The sequence below is a fragment of the Anabrus simplex genome, chromosome 2 (assembly GCF_040414725.1).
Source record: "Anabrus simplex isolate iqAnaSimp1 chromosome 2, ASM4041472v1, whole genome shotgun sequence".
Classification (NCBI taxonomy): domain Eukaryota; kingdom Metazoa; phylum Arthropoda; class Insecta; order Orthoptera; family Tettigoniidae; genus Anabrus; species Anabrus simplex.
This window is the reverse complement of record NC_090266.1, coordinates 86,931,579-86,951,897: the sequence shown is the minus strand read 5'-3', so window position 1 is coordinate 86,951,897 and position 20,319 is coordinate 86,931,579. Positions and strand designations below refer to the sequence as shown.

At 39.8% G+C, this 20,319-nt stretch overlaps 1 protein-coding gene across 1 annotated transcript in view; it reads right to left on the bottom strand.

Annotated features, from left to right (window-relative positions):
* Positions 1-8,948: 8,948 nt before the first annotated feature.
* The window catches only part of p47 (NSFL1 cofactor p47), a 178,021-nt gene continuing 166,650 nt past the window's right edge, over positions 8,949-20,319 (bottom strand). Inside the window, exon 8 of the mRNA XM_067140182.2 lies at positions 8,949-9,293. Within this exon, the coding sequence (XP_066996283.2) occupies positions 9,158-9,293 (136 nt within the window). The 3' untranslated portion in view covers positions 8,949-9,157. The remainder of the gene's footprint in view (positions 9,294-20,319) is intronic.

Sequence of the window (20,319 nt, the reverse complement as noted above, 5' to 3'; positions counted from 1 at the left end):
GGTGATCTGCCCTGTGATATACACTTATACATATCCTACATTTTTAGACGTTGAATTACTTGTCTCCAAAGTACAAACTAAGCATGGTTTCAACATTATCAGGATGCAAAGTTGTGCGACAGTCAGTGTCTTTGTGTAAGCAGAGAAGCTCCTTTTGCTGACCACATTAGACGTCGAAAACCACTTGGATGCAAATTCACTGTGGTCTTTTATAAAACATCCTAAAACTTTTCTAACACTGTCTTCTTTCATTTCCTCATTGCATTTTGCAAAGTCATATAACCCTGGAAGATGTTCATGGATATGCTCTTTACCCTGGTCGGGGATGAGTAGCTCAGATGGTTCTGACCCCAATTTGGCAAGTTCGATCGTGGCTCAGACTGGTGGTATTTGAAGGAGTTCAAATACGTCAGCCTCGTGTCACTAGTTTACTGGCATGTAAAAGAACTCCTGTGGGACAACATTCCGGTATCTCGGCGTCTCCTGAAAACGTAAAAGTGGTTAGTGGGACGTAAAAACAATAACATTATTACTACATTAACAGGCGATTTATTTACAATAGGCCAACCAATAGTCATATTTTACAGTTAAGAGAGTATTTGTATATCTTTCCTTTTATATTCATTCTCTTCCTCATGCCAGTATTATCCTATTTCTCTAGAGGAATGTTTGCTTGCATGAATGTTTTTTTTGTGTCTATTACAAATGGCTCTCTATAATTTTTCAACACCTTTACGATCTGTAAAGTATCGCCGATTGTTATTTGCCGCTTAGAATTAAGTTCATTTGCTTCATTCTGATTCTCTGCAGTGTATATCGCATGTTCCCACTTCACGAATATTACCGGTACACTACTGATACATTAGAATCTTTCTTGCAGCATCAAATACATAGAACCCCTCACTGTTGTATTCCTCGGCCCTCGAAAAACCTGCTGTGACTTCAGTTTTCAGCATTTTTATGCTTAAATGTTGGACATTTGCCGATAAATGTTTGTAAGTAACGAACTCTCATTGCGCACTTCTGTGTCTATGACCGGTCTTTTATCTTGTTATGACCACAAGGCTATTTGCTGTAATCGATAACAGATATTGATTTTTATCGACTGCCTTACAGATGGAAATTCTAAGTTCCCATGGAGGGAATTAGATTCTTTTCCACCAATAGAGCATATCAAAAATCAGATCAAAAATTAGATGGATGGCTTTTCCGGCGTTTGCTCTATTAACCAGCGTTTCGTCTTAGGTCTGACACTAGACTCTTCAGAGTGGGATGTGTCAGACCCTACCCACTGACGCTGGGGTGTATGCAGGTGAACTTATCAGAAGCTTATTTATGAACCCGTATGCAGTTATCAGACTGTGCTTCATAAATAAGCTTCTGATAAGTTCACCTGCATACACCCCAGCGTCAGTGGGTAGGGTCTGACACATCCCACTCTGAAGAGTCTAGTGTCAGACCTAAGACGAAACGCTGGTTAATAGAGCAAACGCCGGAAAAGCCATCCATCTAATTTTTGATCTGCCTTAGAGATCTCGGAACTGAACACTCATACTTTCGATACACAGTGCGTCACTTTGTGTGCATTTGTGTAGAGAATATACAGCGCTACCAGGCAAATGAGAAGGAAACTATGATAGTCAAGTTCTCAGAAGCATTTACACGTTTATTGGAGAACTCTTACGGTGCCATTTCAAATTTTTTGCACCAAGTGGGGTATATTTCGTGATTATTTGTGCAATTCGCGCAATAAATCAGATTTCGCAATATTTCGCATGTTCATTTTGCTAAAATACGGTATTTTTAATACCTGGGAAGTCATATATAGACAAGAAAGGATATATCACAAAAATTCGTGCATATTGTTATTACCAAGAAATACGGCCCCTAGTGATAACCATTCAACACGACATTAAAAACAAATCAACACACAACATTTTCACTTAATTTTTCTCATTACAGATATACCAAATACACACGGACATAGCAGAAGCAATCTTATCAGCACCTAAGATTTATATAGCCAAATGTCCCTTTCGACTGTAGCCCTTAACAGCTTCTAACTCTACAATGTCGACTATTCATTTTAAGTTTATGGTTGGAAAATGACCAACAAGACATTCGATGGTCAATATTAATTAATGACGGTAACTTATCAAAACCACATGAGGATTAACGTGCAATAGCAATTAAACTAACACGTATTAAAAAAACTTCAGAAGTTTTAAGTTTGATACGATTTTGTAATTTTTAACCAAGACTCTGTACTACTATGTCACAATACACTCAGTTGTTCACTCACCATTAGAACAAAAGAAGAAATGCATGAAACCTTTTAGCCAGAATCTCATTATGTCATGTTATCACTGAGTCTTAGATATCAGTGTTAATGAATGAAGTCATTTACCCTAACCTTGGCACTGTTATTTTAATCACAACTAACTGCCACTTCATACGTTGTATATCATAACTGTAATTCAACAAAATGTTTTACCTAATTATAGTGTTAACACTATAATTACGTATGATTAATTGTAAATACATCAAAATCATAACTTAACCTTCAGACATTATAATGGCTAAGATGCTTGGTAGACAAGCGAAAAAGTCCCAACTGTAGTATTATATCAACGATAAAATCCTAACAATAAATTATTTTTTTTGGTATTGAATAGGTGGAAAGCAAATCAATATTAGTATTATTTTAAAGCAGCTACATCCGTAAATTTACACGTTCGTATTTGCGTAAAGACCACGCAGAGTGATATGAAATGTTTGTTTATGCCTATGTTACTCTTTCAATGGTTCAATGGTTCATTTAATTTTATATCAAAATGAGCCTTCTTAAAATTAGGGTGTTGGGATTATTCGCTTAAATACAGAATACTACTCAAGATCTCTAATGATAAGCTGTGAAGACTTAGTGTCTAAAAGTGCTTTCTTTTTTTACCAGGTTGTTACTTGTTTTATGAAAGTTAGGGAGCATCATCCCCTTATCCAATATAATCTAGTGAAATTGCAGTGTATCAGATCCCGTAATCAGTTACCTGGTTTTTCATGGTTATGGGAGAACGGAAAAAGTTGACGATAGTAAGCTTCTTTTCGACATTCCGCAGGAACATGGCATGTTTTATGTCTGTGATGATGTGTGTTACTGCTTACCTTTTTATGCAACAACTCTGCAATGTTCAAAGTACCAGTTTTAATAGCTTTTCATAAAGTAGTAAAGTTTAATTTTATGTAAATTTGCCATCTTGCCCCATGCCCGGGGTAAGTTGTCAAACCTATTGGGGTGAGATGACGAGCATTCTTCTCAACTGTTTCAACATATCAAACTTCACTGAAATTCATTAAAAACACCATCAAAACTTGAAGTAACTTTATTTTAATTATGTACTACACAAGGACATATATATCTAAAGAACATATATTTGAAAAAAGGTAAAGTACTTTAAAATAAATTTAAAATAATTTTTAGAAGTTCCTGCTAAAATTAGGCTAATAACTACTGTACACTACAATGAATATAAGAATTCTGAAGAAAACAGTTTTAAACTGGAATATACTCAGCACATATCACAGAGAAACTGTCCACTACCTTCATAATTTGAGCAGTCTTCATGCCACCACACTTTACACTTATCACACTGACTCGGTCTTCATTCGGAGGATGAACATACTTTTCCTCACACACAGGACATGCAGACTTCTTATGTTACAGATTGTTGCCAGATTCAAATATGAAGCCCAACTGCTCGGCTACTTTCCTTCTCTGGCTTTTACATTCCTGCATTTCTTTTTGATGTAGCATGTCCTGTTTGGGTGTGCTGGTTATGATGGATGCTGATCTCCTAGCTCTTTTCCTCGCTGTGACAAGCCTTTGAGGGTGCGGTTGTGGTTGAATGTCATACATCGTTGACGTTCCTGGCTGTGGTGTTTTTGTAGTGTGTTATCACAGTGATTACTGATAGCCGTATCTTCTTCTAAAATTGAAATATTAGGTACCGAAGGCAAATCTGCATGTCCATTACACTCATCGTGTGCTCCTGAGATAGAAGGTTGGTGCTGTTCTTTGTAATCTCTTTCTGTCATCACTGCTGGAGAATAATCTTCCTCATCAAATATTTGAGGGTTGAATGGCTCAATTTCACATGCTTCAAATCCTTTAATGGTGTTGCTCATAGTTGCACCTTTTGTATAGGCTTCGCCAAAGAGTTTTCCCACGATTCTGTCAGTTACCTTCTGGCCAAGATTTGACACCAGGAAGTTATCACATACTTATGAAAAGCTTTGGTTTCCCGGGAGCTGCCCGCCGAGTCATCGGAGGAACTTCGGCGGATCGCTAGCTGGCATCGTTTATGGTTAGAACTAGGGCGGTATCTGATCGCCTTCGAACCTCTAACTTTCGTTCTTGATTAATGAAAACATACTTGGCAAATGCTTTCGCTTCAGTCTGTCTTGCGACGATCCAAGAATTTCACCTCTAACGTCGCAATACGAATGCCCCACCTGTCCCTATTAATCATTACCTCGGGTTCCGAAAACCAACAAAATAGAACCAAGGTCCTATTCCATTATTCCATGCACACAGTATTCAGGCGCAGCCAGCCTGCTTTAAGCACTCTAATTTGTTCAAAGTAAACGTGCCGGCCCACCTCGACACTCAATGAAGAGCACCGCGGTAGGATTTCATCGGGGTCCGTCTACGGCGCGCAGGAACCGCCGCGCACTTTCGACTCACCACCACCGGCAGGACGTCCCATGAACCATGCCAGTTAGACACCGACGAGCGATGAACCGACAGTGTGGGACACAAATCCAACTACGAGCTTTTTAACCGCAACAACTTTAATATAAGCTATTGGAGCTGGAATTACCGCGGCTGCTGGCACCAGACTTGCCCTCCAATGGATACTCGTTGTAAAATGATTTTAAAGTTCCAAAGAATGCCATATCTAAGGGCTGCAACTTGTGTGATGCTCTAAGAATGACGCAAAGAGTTTAGAATTTATTCAGCCTGTCTCTTGAGGGTAAACGACAGAGCCTGGTGGCATACCGGATAACAGCTCTGGCTTCATACATTTTCTTGGAAAAAGGAGAAATGGAGGAACATAAAAACCAGTAGTGCTCATGCAGCATATGACAGTTATATTCTATTGTCTCTCAGTGGACACAATTTTTGAAACCCTCTTGGTTCCCTTTGGAGAGATAATCTTAGGCAGCTTAGTTGGAACAGTCGATAATCCTGACTCATCAGCATTGAATATTCTTGCTGCCTTAAACTTCCTTTTCTCTCGAACTTCTTTAACAATATTAAAATATGTACCCACTTCCACTTTATTAAAACCTACCATACGCCTTATGGATGTGGCCTCAGGAGTTCTCATACAAAAATTGTAAGTCTTCATAAATTTACTTAGCCAGTCTTCTCCAGCCATTTGACTATCTTTTTAACACTAGAACGGCCAGAGCGGTCATTTTGACCGTTAGCGGATTTCAAGGTATTTCCACGCTCGTAATTTTTTACGCACGAGGTTGTTCTTTTGTGACTTTTAATATTTTAGGGTTATGTACATTCACACCAAAAATTACATCCGTAGATAATAAGGGAACACCCGATATTGTCCCTTATACCTAGGAAGGCCATAAGCGGTCATTTTGACCGCTTCACTTCCTTGATACGGAGAGCTGTATTCTGCTCACTGCTTGCTTCGTGTGATATATTTACAAGTGGCGCTATAGGGGCGTATGATGTAACTAAATAGTATACCTCTGGCAGTGATTGCGAGTGGACGAGTTAGTGCCTGTCCCTTGTATCGTATAGTGCGTATTAATGGCTCGGCGGCAAAAACCTACACCTGTTCAATTATTAGCAGAACTTGAAAAGCTAGGAGAAGACGAATCAGGTGACGAAGATACATTATCAGATATAGACGCAATGAGTGACGATGAGGATTTTATACCTCAACAGTATGATAATATGTCGGATAGTGATGGTGATTCGGCTGATGAAAATGTGCACACCAGCCGTGATCAATCTTGCAGCAGAGGACGATCTCTTAGCAGCAGGCAACCTGTTCGAAGAGGAAGGGGACGAGGTGGGAGAGGTCATGAACTGGTAAAGTCCTCTTCATTTGCACCAGGGGATCAGTTATGTGGTAATGATGGAACAACTATTTGGACTGTTATTGACAGTAGTGGGATCTCTCCTGGAAGGATGCTGCTCAGAATGTACTGAAAGAGACAGCAGGGCCTACTTCTCACGCTAAGCGCAACGTAGAGACTAATAGCAAGGTTAGTGCCTGGTGTTTATTCATTGACGCATCCATGTTGAAGCATATAAAGATGTGCACAGAGACCGAAGCTCGTAGACAGACAATGGATAATAATTAGTCTATTTCTTTGGAAGAATTAGATGCTTTTATTGCTTTGTTATACGCCCGTGGAGCTTATAAACTTACTAGTCTAGCTGTAGATCATATGTGGTCTTCTTTATGGGGTCCCCCTGTTTTCACTAACACTATGGCAAGAAACAGGTTCAAAGAAATTCTAAGGTATTTGCACTTTGATCTCCGTAAAACTAGATCCACTCATTTGCAGACAGATAAATTTGCTTTGGCTTCGGCTATTTGGAATAGATTTGTTGAGAATTGTTATGCATTCTATAAACCAGGAGCAAATGTCACAGCTGATGAACAACTCTTCCCCAGCAAAGCCCGGTGCAGGTTCACGCAGTACATGGCCAACAAGCCAGATTAAATTTGGCATAAAATTCTGGCTACTGGTAGACACTGATTCTAAGTATGTGTGCAATGAATTTCCTTATCTTGGGAAAGACGAAATGCGACCCGCCAATGAGTCACTGCCTGAAAATGTTGTCATGAAACTTATGGACCCATACCTCATGAAAGGACGTAACGTGACCACTGATAACTTCTCTACATCGGTAAAGTTGGCTGAGAGACTGAAAGAAAAGAAAACTAGTATTGTTCGAATCAATCGAGTGAGGAAGGAAATCCTGGTGTCAGTCAAAGCACTACGTATGAATCTGTACGAGACTGTTGTACTTCAGAAGGAAGATCACACTACTCTCACAGTATATCGAGGAAAAGTGAACAAGAATGTGCTTCTGCTAAGCACTCTACACCCAAGTGTTCAAGTCAGTGAAGATAAGCAGCTCCCTAGTACTACTGAATTTTATAACGGAACTAAGTATGGTGTGGATGTAGTTGATCAAATGGCGTGTAAATACTCCACTAGAGCTGGATACCGAAGGTGGCCTGTACATGTATTTTACAACGTACTTGATCTAGCAGCAATAAATTCATGGATAGTCGACAAGGAAGTTACGGGACAGCGAATCTCTCGACATGATTGTATTCTTGAAGTAATACAAGAACTAAGATCTGATTTTGTGAAGACAAGATCCCGGTTGATTGAACTCCCTACACTTCAGCCTGAGCCTCAGATTCAGGTTCAATGTGCCAGTCGTAAGCGACGACAATGTCAAGTGAACTCCAATTGTAAACAGAACAAAACCTCTGACACATGTTCTTCGTGCAACAAACTAGTCTTTGGAAAATGTTCGTGTAAGGTAATAACTTGCATAAATTGCTTGTCAAGTGCCTAAATAGGCTTGTAAACTAATAGAGACAGTTATTTTTTATCATAATTTTTCACAAAGGCATTCAATAGCAAGTCCGCCGAAATATTTCATTGTTACCTATTAGAAGTGAGAGAATATGAACAATTATTAATATTTAACAATGGATTGATCTGTATACAATACATCCTAATGGTTAACTGTTGTTTTAAAATAAATTATTGAACATTCTCATGTTTCCCAGATCCTGGATCCTAGGTATATGTCAGTAAGCGGCAGCGGTCAAAATGACCGCCTGCAGCCTTTATAGGTATGAGGAATGTTCGGCCATTCTAGTGTTAAAAAGGATGTTTGATTCTTTTCTTCTCCGCAAACTCGTAAACAATTTTCCTACACTGAATTGTAGTAAGTCCAAAAAAACCTTTGATTGAGCTCGGTAATATAACGCTGCAGTTCTTCAAGTTGTTCATTTGTGAAAATGTTGCACAACCTCCCACCATGCACTGGCAAGTCCTACGAAGAAATAAAGAGAACTTCTGAATAAGCTATATACCAAAACATGCTATTTGGATTAGTTACTGGCTGAATTTCTTACACTCGTTAAACTACAGGCTTACCTCTTGTGGCTTCTTCTAATAACGCATAAAGTCACTTCAGGAATACCATATTGTGCTGTGGCTGCAATGCAAGACATCCGAGATTCTTTGACAGCAAGCATTGCGGCTATCATGCTTACTTCATCCCAGTCCCATCTATCCGTCTTCCGCTGATAATTTCTAGGCATTTCTGTAATTAGCGTAAGGGTATGGGTGACTAAGTGTGGCCTATACCTGGCCTGGGGTAAGATGACGAATTCGTCAACTTGCCCCCATCATCTTGACCCAGGCTGCTTAGGAAGCGGTTTGCCCTTATAATCGACAGACGTCTTACAATCTAGATTCAGTTAACATTGAAATAAGTAAGAAATACATTGACATTTAAAGAAAATAAAACAGTTAATTCGTATTGTTAGCACACTAGTAGCAGAAGCTTTCTGCAGATACCTTAGATATTTTAGTGCAACAGCACCAGACATACACCTACCTACCACTGCATGTATCAGACTGAAAGGAATTTCCTTCTACATGTAAGTTAGACATATGAGATATCGGGCCCAAGGTCACGTGGCCAACATAGTGAACAGAACACTACAAAAATTATGGTTGATTCGTCACCTTGCACCGGTCTCCCTTACACACAGACTAGGATTGGAATTTGCCTATGTATCTTTCTAATTGATCTTGATTTTAAAAGGAATTCAAGGTCAGTGAGGTATATACCAAATAAAAACACACATGAGTAAGCGTATGTATGCTTTATTTACATACATTATGACAGTCATTCATTCCCTCATTCATTCTTTCGTTTTAATACATGCTGATCACTCAAAAAAGGATTTTTTTTTTTCATATGAAAATTTATGTCACCACATAATATTTCTTCATTTTGAAATGTATATGATCTCATGTGTAATTGGTAGATCTTCATGCGACAATTTACGTCAATTGACAATTTTTACTTCTTTAGTCTCATAATGAGAACACTACTAAAGAGCTCTGCTTTGACTATAGTTACATTATTGTCTTTTAGTTCTTGAGTAGGTATGGTAGTTTGAAGGGAGTACTGTGTCTGAGCAAATTCTGGATGAGTTCTGAAAGCAGTTAAAGAAAATGGAGACAAAACGGTACACACAGAGCAATACGAATCAGATAGAGAACACATGTAGGCAATTCAAAGCACAATATTATACAACAGATGTCAAGAACATGGCAGAATAATGAAAAAATAATAATGAAGACAAATACTAAAACACTATTGGTTGTAGATATAAGAATATACAGGCCATACATAGAATGGTGTATTATGGTGTATAGTTTCTCTTACTGATGGTGTACAATAATAAACCATATGAGTTTTTACAACACACACTAGAAGTTCTCAATGTGAAAATACCGTATTTACTTGCATATTAAACCCCCTTTTTTCCCCACTTTTATAGCTAAAAATAGTAAAGAGGTGCCAATATGTGATAACCTCAAATTCTGTGCAGTAAACAAATGACTTCTAGGCTATTGTACACGTAAACATTCTATACCATTCTTTAACAAACTTATGAATGTATTTGAGTTATACTGGCTATTTTTGGTGGAAGGCAATTCTAAATGTAAAAAGACAAAAGGTAAACATGACTCTACGCCTAAATATAAAGTGCGTCTCCGAAGACCGTAAAAGTAGTTAGTGGGACGTAAAGCAAATAACATCGTTATTATTATAAATATAAAGTACATATAGTTAGTTTTAGTTACTCTTATCACATCATTCGTTTCATCTCATTAATTCCTCTGATGAGGCTGAAGTCAGGAAGGTCATACGGTCGTAAAAACTCGCTACGAAGATTCGCCTCACTTCATACTCAAGCCCATAGAGAAAAGGGATAAGGGTACCGTATTATCATATTATGCAATGTTTGTCCAGCCCTTGTCCCGTTTCCCTACGGGGTCAGGTATGAGGAATCTGTCGTGGTTTTTATGACCGGATGCCCTTCTTGACGTCAACCTCATCAGAGGAGTTAATGAGATGAAATGAATGACGTGATATATATGATAGTAGGGAGAGGGTGAAACCCGGTGCCGGCACATAGCTTACTCCTGTCGAATAGCACCAAGAGGTCTGCTCAAGGCTTAATGTCTCCATCTGATGGACGAATCACCATCAACAGCATCATATGCCCTCACTCCATATGAGCACTGTGGAGAGGTTTGGAATTTAATCCAGGCTTTTGGCACACAATCTAGTGATTAGAAATTGTATACCACCACCTCCCCTACCCTGCCGGCCAACATTCTGATGGTGAAATTTTTTTCGACCAACGGGACTCGAACCGGCTAACCTTGGTGTCAAATCATTTAGACTTCAGCGCCTTAATGATCGTGGCCACCAGGCGGGCATTATCATATTATGCAATATTGATACAAAATACCTAAATGACCAGTCATTAGTCTCTGTCAGTTAAGCAGCAGGCCTACCACACAGTAATGTCATCTGCACTGCCATCTCGACAGCCACGCACTGCAATCGAGACCATTCGAGGTCCCGTCTTTCTGAACCTTTTAAAAATAGTTTTGTTCCCGACTGCAGGGTCCAAACAGTGTGAATCTATTCTCAAACGGTTTCTGGAGATAGCCTCCAATATTCCCAGTGGGTGTATGTGTAGCAGAAGCCACTCCTGAATAAAGCCATGCTGTAGAAAGCGTGCCAAGCCACCAGCTTATAGCTAGCGTATGTTACGAGTTGTACTACCGAATGTGATATATAGGGAATGGAAGCATTCTTTTGATAACTGCGGTTGTTGAAAGCCAGACCCTTATTTATAAGTATATTTCATGCTTGTTCTCTACATTTATCACATCAGGATTTACCTAAAGAACAGTAAAGGAGATAAAAGAGACCGCACTGTTTAGGTTAGGTATGGCATTGCCGGGTAGTGCCAAAAGTTACACGAAAGAAGGAATAAAAATAAATAAATGGAAAATTTGCCGCATTTATGGATATCTACAGGTGTGGTGGTAATGCGTTTTATTATCATGTTTAATTTCGTATGTTCGTTGTCTCCATTTTTTATTAACGCATACCCTACTATGTTTTGCCGTCTCCGAAAATCGTTAAGAATGGATAGTTTTGATCACATTTTAAACCTACTTCTCTCCAAAAAATACCTATATTGGCCCGAGTTACGAGATATTAAATGATCACTGTGTTAATGATCTCATCTGCTATATTAATAGCAACAAGGCAACAACCGTAAATATTTCTCAACTGAAGTAAACTCGTTTCTTCATCCTGAGGTGGTGCAGCTCTTTTTAGACATGCCCTCAGTGGACGAGATTTACATGTACCATTTTTACTGCATATCAACCTTCCTGCCATTCGTAATTCTTTGACAGTATGGTACCGGGAATCGAACTCAGAATCCCGAGAACGGCAGCTAATTAGGCTAATAATTATGCTAGCAGACATTCTTAACTACAAAACACAGACATAGAGCATAACTGATACATGTTTGCAGCGCACGGGTCGGACACATAACTATTCACCTATTTGTGTGACGTCATCAGAGCTGCAGTAGGCCTAGCTATGGAGGCGAAATTTCTTAACTACGAAACAAAGATCTACCGCATGACTTCGACGCGTTTTCACTGCGCGGGTCGTACGGATGAAACAATTCACAAATTTGTGCAATGTCATCAGAGCTGCAATAAGACTTCCACTTCGAAGCAGAATAGTTGGTCTTCTCCGACTAATTACGTTGCGGGGGGGCCTTGTAAGCGAGATTCATTTCTTTCTTTTTCTTCATCTCTAAAAGCCGGGGGGGGGGGGGGGGGGGGTTAATACACGAGTAAGTACGGTATTTAGTCACACGACACATGTCCAACTGATAGTCAAGCTCTTGCCACACTGGTCAGCAAGTCTGATATAATGGACTCGACAGCAGGAGCGACTCTATGTCTCAATTCAGGTAAACTGGCAGCAATAGCGTAACCAGGATTAACCGATGGGCGGGGTATAGTTACAAAATAATGATAGAACACATCGAAGCTGCTAAAAGCTGATACTAGTGAATTATGCTTATATACAGACTGCAGTACCAGTACACTACAAAATCTTGAATTAAAATACAGAATAATATGATCAAGGTCAACAGTTTTACAACGAATGGTGTGTTCAGATTATAATCCAAAATCCAACTTTTGAGACTTCTTAGCAAACCGATTAAGGAGATCTGTTGGTTTTACAATTATGTCCCTGTGAATGTTCAAAAGAGCCAACGCATTGAGTCTACTTTCACATGTTTATTATCAGTTTTTGCCTACCTTTTGTAAAAATTCCATGTGGTGCGGGGGTCTAAACACCCCCCTCCCCCCGGCTATGACCACGGCTGGCTGGCAGCCATTGCACATACACGTGATTCTTAAACACACGCTCATTTAAAAAGAAATCACATAAAGAGAAACCGGTGATCATTGCAGGCCACCTCCCCCCCCCCCACAAAAAAAATCCTATTCTCGAGACTATGATGACTGATCAGGAACAAGGGAGAGCCAATTGAAGAGAGGTTATTTCCAAACTGACATAAATCCAAAATTGCTGATTTTGCATTTTTGCTTTCCTAAAGTTGTTTATAGGTCTCAATACATATCCCATCTTAATAGAGATCTGAATACTATGTTTATGTGAAAAGTGACCTAACTCTGATCTGTATTTATTTCCAATGAGTCTTATATCCGTTCTGACCATCGCTGACAGAGGAGTAATATCTGAGACTTTAGGTAGATGGCGTATTTGGAATGGTTGAAAAGAAGCTGTGGAAAACTGACATTGTCCATTTGCCTACTGAGTATAATAATATTTTTGGAGAATTGAGGTACCTGCCTTGCCAAGAACATGTGCAGTGACAACTTCTCCAAATGAATTTTTATGCAACATTACAAAATTCTTATCTATATATATAAAATAAGAGTTTTGTCTGTACACTGCTCAGAATTTAGAAAGCATGGCATTTCTGTATCAGTCACAAGGAAATGCACTTTTTAATTTTCCATAATTTCTGTCTCTGTATGTACATGCATCACGAGAAAACGGCTGAAAAGATGAACATCGGTATGTAAAGACGGGGAATAAGCCGCTACAATCTACGACATAAATAAGTGTATTCACCCTGAAAGAAATGGTAGTTTAGGGGAAGGCCTAAAATTTAATTCTCAAATATTTATGTTATTGGTGGTTGTATTTTAATGAAAACCGGTATGCAACGTCGGGGAATAAGTTCCTACAATCCAAGATATAAATAATTGTATTCACGCTGAGAAAAATGGTAGTTTAGGGGAAGGCCTTGAATTTAATTCTCAAATATTTGTTATTATTGGTCCTATCGCAATGAAAATCGGTATGCAAAGTCAGGAAATAAGTCACTATAATCTAGGACATAAATAATTTTATTCACGCCGATCGAAATGGTAGTTTAGGGGAAGGCCTAAAATTTAATTCTCAAATATTTGTTATTGATGGTTCATGTTTGTGGGTTACTGTAGTCACGTCCTAGTTCGTGAACCATGGGCAACGGCTGAGTGGCCTAGTAAGTGGTCCTGAGAGTCGGGATACCAGTTGCTATGGAATGGGAGTGGGCATCTCGGATATATTCTGAGTCGTGGCCCTCCTTGTGCTCAGGCAGCTAGGACTATGCAATTCACCGGTGGTCCATAACCCGTTAGAGGAGAGATCCTCACTTGGACTATGTGCAAGTAGAGCAGCATCCTGCTTCATTAATTTACCGAGCTCAGAACACTTTAAGCAAGCCTCGGACCTATGAGAGTAATGGAGTCCCACTCCCATTTGACAGGCGAGGGACTCCTTGGAAACAACTTGGCATATGAAATGGAATTCGATGGGGAGCTATCAATATTAATGGGGCTTATGGAAGAAAGAAGGTAGAACTGGCTGAGTCAGCAAAGAGGATGCATCTGGATGTGCTAGGAGGAAGTGATATTTGGGTAAGGGGAGATAATGAGGAAGAGATAGGAGATTATAAAGTGTACTTGACGGGTGTTAGAAAGGGAAGGGCAGAGTCTGGGGTAGGGCTCTTTATCAGGAATACCATTGCACACAACATAGTTTCTGTTAGGCACGTAAATGAGCGAATGATGTGGGTAGATTTGTTAGTGGGAGGAATTAGGACAAGAATTGTGTCCGTGTATTCACCATGTGAGGGTGCAGATGAGGATGAAGTTGACAAGTTTTATGAAGCATTGAGTGACATCGTGGTCAGGGTCAACAGCAAGGATAGAATAGTGCTAATGGGCGATTTCAATGCGAGAGTTGGGAATAGAACTGAAGGATACGAAAGGGTGATTGGTAAATGTGGAGAAGATATGGAAGCTAATGGGAACGGGAAGCCTTTGCTGGACTTCTGTGCTAGTATGGGTTTAGCTGTTACGAATACATTCTTCAAGCATAAGGCTATTCACCGCTATACATGGGAGGCTAGGGGTACCAGATCCATAATAGACTATATCTTAACACACTTTGAATTCAGGAAATCTGTTAGGAATGTACGAGGTTTTCGCGATTTTTCGATGATACAGACCACTATCTGATCTGTAGTGAACTAAGTATCTCTAGGCCTAGGGTAGAGAAAGTGAAATCTGCCTGCAAACGAATAAGGGTAGAAAGTCTCCAGGACGAGGAAATTAGACAAAAGTACATGGATATGATTAGTGAGAAGTTTCGAACAGTAGACAGTAAGCAGGTTCAGGATATAGAAAGTGAATGGGTGGCATACAGGGATGCTGTAATAGAAACAGCAAGGGAATGCCTAGGAACAACTGTGTGTAAAGATGGGAAAAGGCGAACATCTTGGTGGAATGATGAAGTGAGAGCAGTCTGTAAACGTAAAAAGAAGGCTTATCAGAAATGGCTCCAAACAAGGGCCAAGGCAGACAGGGATTGGTACGTAGATGAAAGAAACAGAGTGAAACAAATAGTTGTTGAATCCAAAAGGAAGTCATGGGAAGATTTTGGTAATAACCTGGAAAGGGTAGGAGAAGCAGCAGGGAAACCTTTCTGGACAGTAATAAAGAATCTTAGGAAGGGAGGGAAAAAGGAAATGAACAGTGTTTTGAGTAATTCAGGTGAACTCATAATAGATCCCAGGGAATCACTGGAGAGGTGGAGGGAATATTTTGAACATCTTCTCAATGTAAAAGGAAATCATCATGGCGGTGTTGCAAACAGCCAAGCTCATTGGGAGGAGGAAAAGGATGTTGGTGAAATTATGCAGGGATGCCGACAATGGGGCTCGAACCCACTATCTCCCAGACGCAAGCTCACAGCTGCGCGCCCCTAACAACATGGCCAACTCGCCTGGTCCAACCAAACTGAATCCCACCCTGTCACCTTATATATTTCAGCAGATGACCAACGCAAAGTACAAATAGCCTTGTCTAACCCCTATATGTACCTTGAACAAAGAATTAATTCTACCATCAATTCTCACTGCAGCCCAATTCTTAACGTAAATGCCTTTGATTGCTTTCAATAATCTACTATTAATCGCGTAGTCCCCCAGTACGGCAAACATCTTTTCCCTTGGTACTCTTTTCATAAGCCTTCTCCAGATCTATGAAACAAACATAACTGTCTACTCCTCTCATACCATTTCACAGTTACCTGGTGCATACTGGAAATCTGAACCTGATACTCTCTCTGTGGTCTGAACCACACTGGTTTTCATCCAACTTCCTCTCCACCACTGATTACACCTACCCTTCTAAGATGCCAGTTTTTTTTTTTTTTAATAATGTTATTTGCTTTACATCCCACTAACTAATTTTACGATTTTCGGAGAGAACAAGATGCCAGTGAACACACTGCCTGGTATACTGATCAATGAGTTACCTCACAGGTTCTTCCAATCCTTCTTGTTCCCTTGCATAAAGACGGGTGCAATTAATGGTTTTATCCATGATGATGATGCTTGTTGTTTAAAGGGGTCTAACATCGAGGTCATGGGCCACTAATGGTACGAAATGAGACGAAATGGAATGACAAATTAAAAATCTAAAATCCTCCACTGACCGCAATACAAAACGTGAGGACAAAGAATGAATGGATGGATTTGAATTTAACCCTTAATCGGGCGCATAGCGGTCTAAACGCCGACCTCTAAAAGTTTTGGTCAGGGAATCTGCCTGAAGGTCAGCTCCTCCAGACTATCTCCCCAAGGGATCATCTAGCCACCTGATAGGTTGCCCCCTCCTCAGACACCCTGTAGACAGGAAGGTTGATGTTCAAGTCAGTCTGCGGTCTTTTACACCGTTGCACCCGTTAGTGTAACTTCTGTCTCGGTCGTTGTGCCAAGTACGCGCCCGGCTGTGTTTTACTAGATTCATTTAGTTTCGTGTGCATATACATCTCAATATGGATCCTGCTGAAGAGGAAAGGATCCGATTATTGATAGAGTGTGTTAAAAAGGAAGAAAGTGAAAGAATAACTGCATTTGTGAAAGACAGAGACAAAGCAGTAGGATGCCTATTGGAAGAAGTTGATGAGGCAGCAGAAGATACTTCCAGACAGCAGCCACAAAGTGATGATGAAGGTGAAACTGACAATCTTCAGGTTACTGACCATGATAAAAAATAGTGAGCTATCTGTTGATGACGGATGAGGTGCTGGTGTTTCTGAAGTGAATTTGACAGGCAAGGACGGTAAGACAGAATGGCATGCGCATCCAACATTCGCAAGGACTGGTCGTGGACCAGGTCATAATATTGTAACACGCCTTACAGGGCCTAAAGGTTTAGCCAGGAATGTTAAAACTTCAATTGAAACCTGGGAGCTATTTTTTCCAGACGATATTGTACAAAAGATTGTCGACTATACCAATATTTGGTTAAAACAATGACAATTCTTCAGTGTGTTCACATAAAGAAAATAGTGCAAAATTGAACTTGAATATGAACTCAAATATACGTAAAATATTGTATAATTCTCTCATATACATGTTTTTCACAAAGGTGGTTGTTATGCTGTAAAATTAAAAGTTCTTATCATTTGAAATGCAAATATTTCTGAAAAAACTGTGTTTTAATTTATGATTACTTATGCCATAAATATTACAGTGACAATGGATGAAGGGGAGGATAAATATATATCTAGTTCAAAAAGCTTCCATTTTACAAACCAGAAAAAATAAATAGAACGGAAAGTTATTTCTCAAAGCTTTGAAAATTTATTTGTAAATCAACTCAATTTTCAACAAGTTTTTATTTTTCTAATGCGGTCATTCAGTACATAAAAATGTTTTAAATATTATCTAAATAAAAGTAAACTTACTTGCAACAGTATTAAACTTCAACATTTTTATTAGATTCCAAGGCCGTACAATAAATTATAAAAATAATCGCTGCTGTCTAAAAGACCGTGCGCGCCCGAGAGAGTTCGTCGGAAGAGCGCGCCCGATTGAGGGTTAAAACAATCAGTGGATCCAACCCATAATGTCTCGCATTCACAGAAACTGACACACAATATTGAATCGACGATGCTTTTTGTCTAAAGGGGTCCAAAATCCAAGTCACCGACCCCTCATAATGGTACTAATCACTAGGAAAGTAGAACCATGGTATTTGCCATGTTGTGGTACTAATCAAAAGTAGCGTAGACTCGCGGCAATCCACACAGTAAGGTACTACTCACAGGTAATGAAATTCGCACATGGAATACAGACCTATGGTGTTTCGCACACTGCGGTGCCATTTACACGCAATGCAAACCTATGGTGTTCCTGATATAGTGGGTACTAATCATAGGCAAGCCAGAACCATCGTGTCACTCCTAATGTGGTACTAATCACAGGTACTGTAGAAGCTGGCAACGCACTCTGTTGCTACTAATCACAAACCTATTTGGCACCTAACATACTGGTACTACGCGCTAGTAAAAGTGACCCAAGGTGTTCCCCGTGTGGTGGTACTAATCACAATTTGTGTCATGGTTCTAACACAATCATCGCTTGGTCGCCCCTTTTAGTCGCCTCTTACGACAGGCAGGGATACCGTGGATGTATTCTTCATCTGTGTTCCCCACCCACAGGGGGTTGTGTGTATGATCCGCAAGAGGTATTTTATTTCCCTCAAGTCCGCCGGCAAGCCGGTTAGGACCCCCCCTATCCTCCACCTGGGACACGCCACGTGGGAGTATCGCCTCTCCCCCTGCTATGCCAGCATAGTAGGTTCGTGACTTTTATCCAATTAGAAGGTATCTTGCTAACACACCATACTGGTCTTATTACTCTATGAAGCCATTTCATCCCTCCCTTCCCAATATATTTCACCATATCAGGTTGAATTTCGTCTATTCTTGCTGCGTTATGACAATGGGGTTTATTCCCCATCCTTTCCACTTCAAGTGTAATTTCACTAACATTATTGTCCTCTCCCCATGAGATTAGTTGTTCATGAAGGAAGATTTACTTTTAAGTTGAGTTTTTCAAAATATTCTTTCCACATGTCCACTGATTCCCTGGAATATATTATGAGCTCACCTGAATTACCCAAAAAACTATTAATTTCCTTTTTTCTTCCTACGTAAGATTCCTTATTACTGTCCAGAATGGTTTTCCTGCTGTCTGACCTAGCCTTTCCAGGTTATTAACAAAAACCTCCCATGACTTTTTGGATTTAACAACTATTTGTTTCACTCCGTTTCTTTCATCTACGTACAATTCTTTGTCTGCATCAGTCATTGTATGGAGCCATTTCTGATATGCCTTCTTTTTACGCTTACAAGTTGCTCTCACTTTATCATTCCACCAAGCTATTTGCTCATTCCCATCTTTACACAGTTGTTCCTAAGCATGCCCATGCTGTTCCTACTACAACATCCCTGTATGCCATCCAATCTCTTTCTATATCCTGAACCTGCTCGCTGTACACAGTTTGCAACTTTTTACTAGTCATATCAGTGTACTTGGGTCTAATTTTCTCGTCATTCAGATTTTATACCCTTATTCGTCTGCAGACAGATAGATTTCACTTACTCTATCCTAGGTCTAGAGATAATTAGTTCACTACAGATCAGTTAGTGGTCTGTATCATCAAAAAATCCTTGGAATACCCGCACATTCCTAACGGATTTCCAGAATTCAAAGTCATGATAGAGTCTATTATGGATCTGGTGCCCCTACCCTCCTGTGTGTAGCAGTGTAGCCTTATGCCTGAAGAACATATTTGTAACTGCTAATCCCATACTAGCATAGAAATCCCACAAACACTTCCCATTTCTATTAGCTTCCATATCTTCATCACATCTGCCAATCATCATTTCATATCATTCAGTTCTAATATGTGACTAATATGTCACGTAATGCTTCATAAAACCTGTCAACTTCACCCTCATCTGCACCCTCACATGGTGAACACACTGGAGAATATTCTTGTCCTAAATCCTCGAACTGCCAAATCTACCCACATCATTAGCTCATATACGTACCCAACAGAAACCATATTTCATATAATAGTATTCTTGATGAACAGCCCTACCCCACACTGTGCCCTTCCATTTTTAACACCTGTTAAGTACATTTTATAATCTCCTATCTCTTTTTCGTTATCTCACCTTACCCGATTATCTAATTTAATTTCCGGGTTGAACCGTGTTGTACTTGTACGCATATCACGTACAGTTTGCCGACGTTTCAAATACATTGCAGCATTCTTTGTCAAGGCGACTGAAATACCCCTACTCGATCCGAGGTAGTCTCCCAGGCAGAAATTACACTGCTAGAGTGGCCTTGATCTTGGCCTTTTATATCCTAGCCTTTCTGGCTGACGTAAGTCCTGGCTGTCTCGCAAGACTTCTGGAAAGTATATGTCACAGCCAGGTAGTGGGGGCTTGCTCGCGCTGTTATGTAATGGGGTTGCAGCCTGTGTGTTTATGTTGTGGTCTGTATGTCTTAAACTATGAATGATAGGCATCCAAGAATTACTGATTTTGTATCCTTCTTCTAAATTTATGTTGTTCGGGTGTTTCTTGATTTCGATAGCCTCGCGGATTTTCCTTTCCAGATTCCAAGGGATAGCTGCTAGGATCTTGGTCTTGTCAAATGATATTCCGTGCCTAGTTTC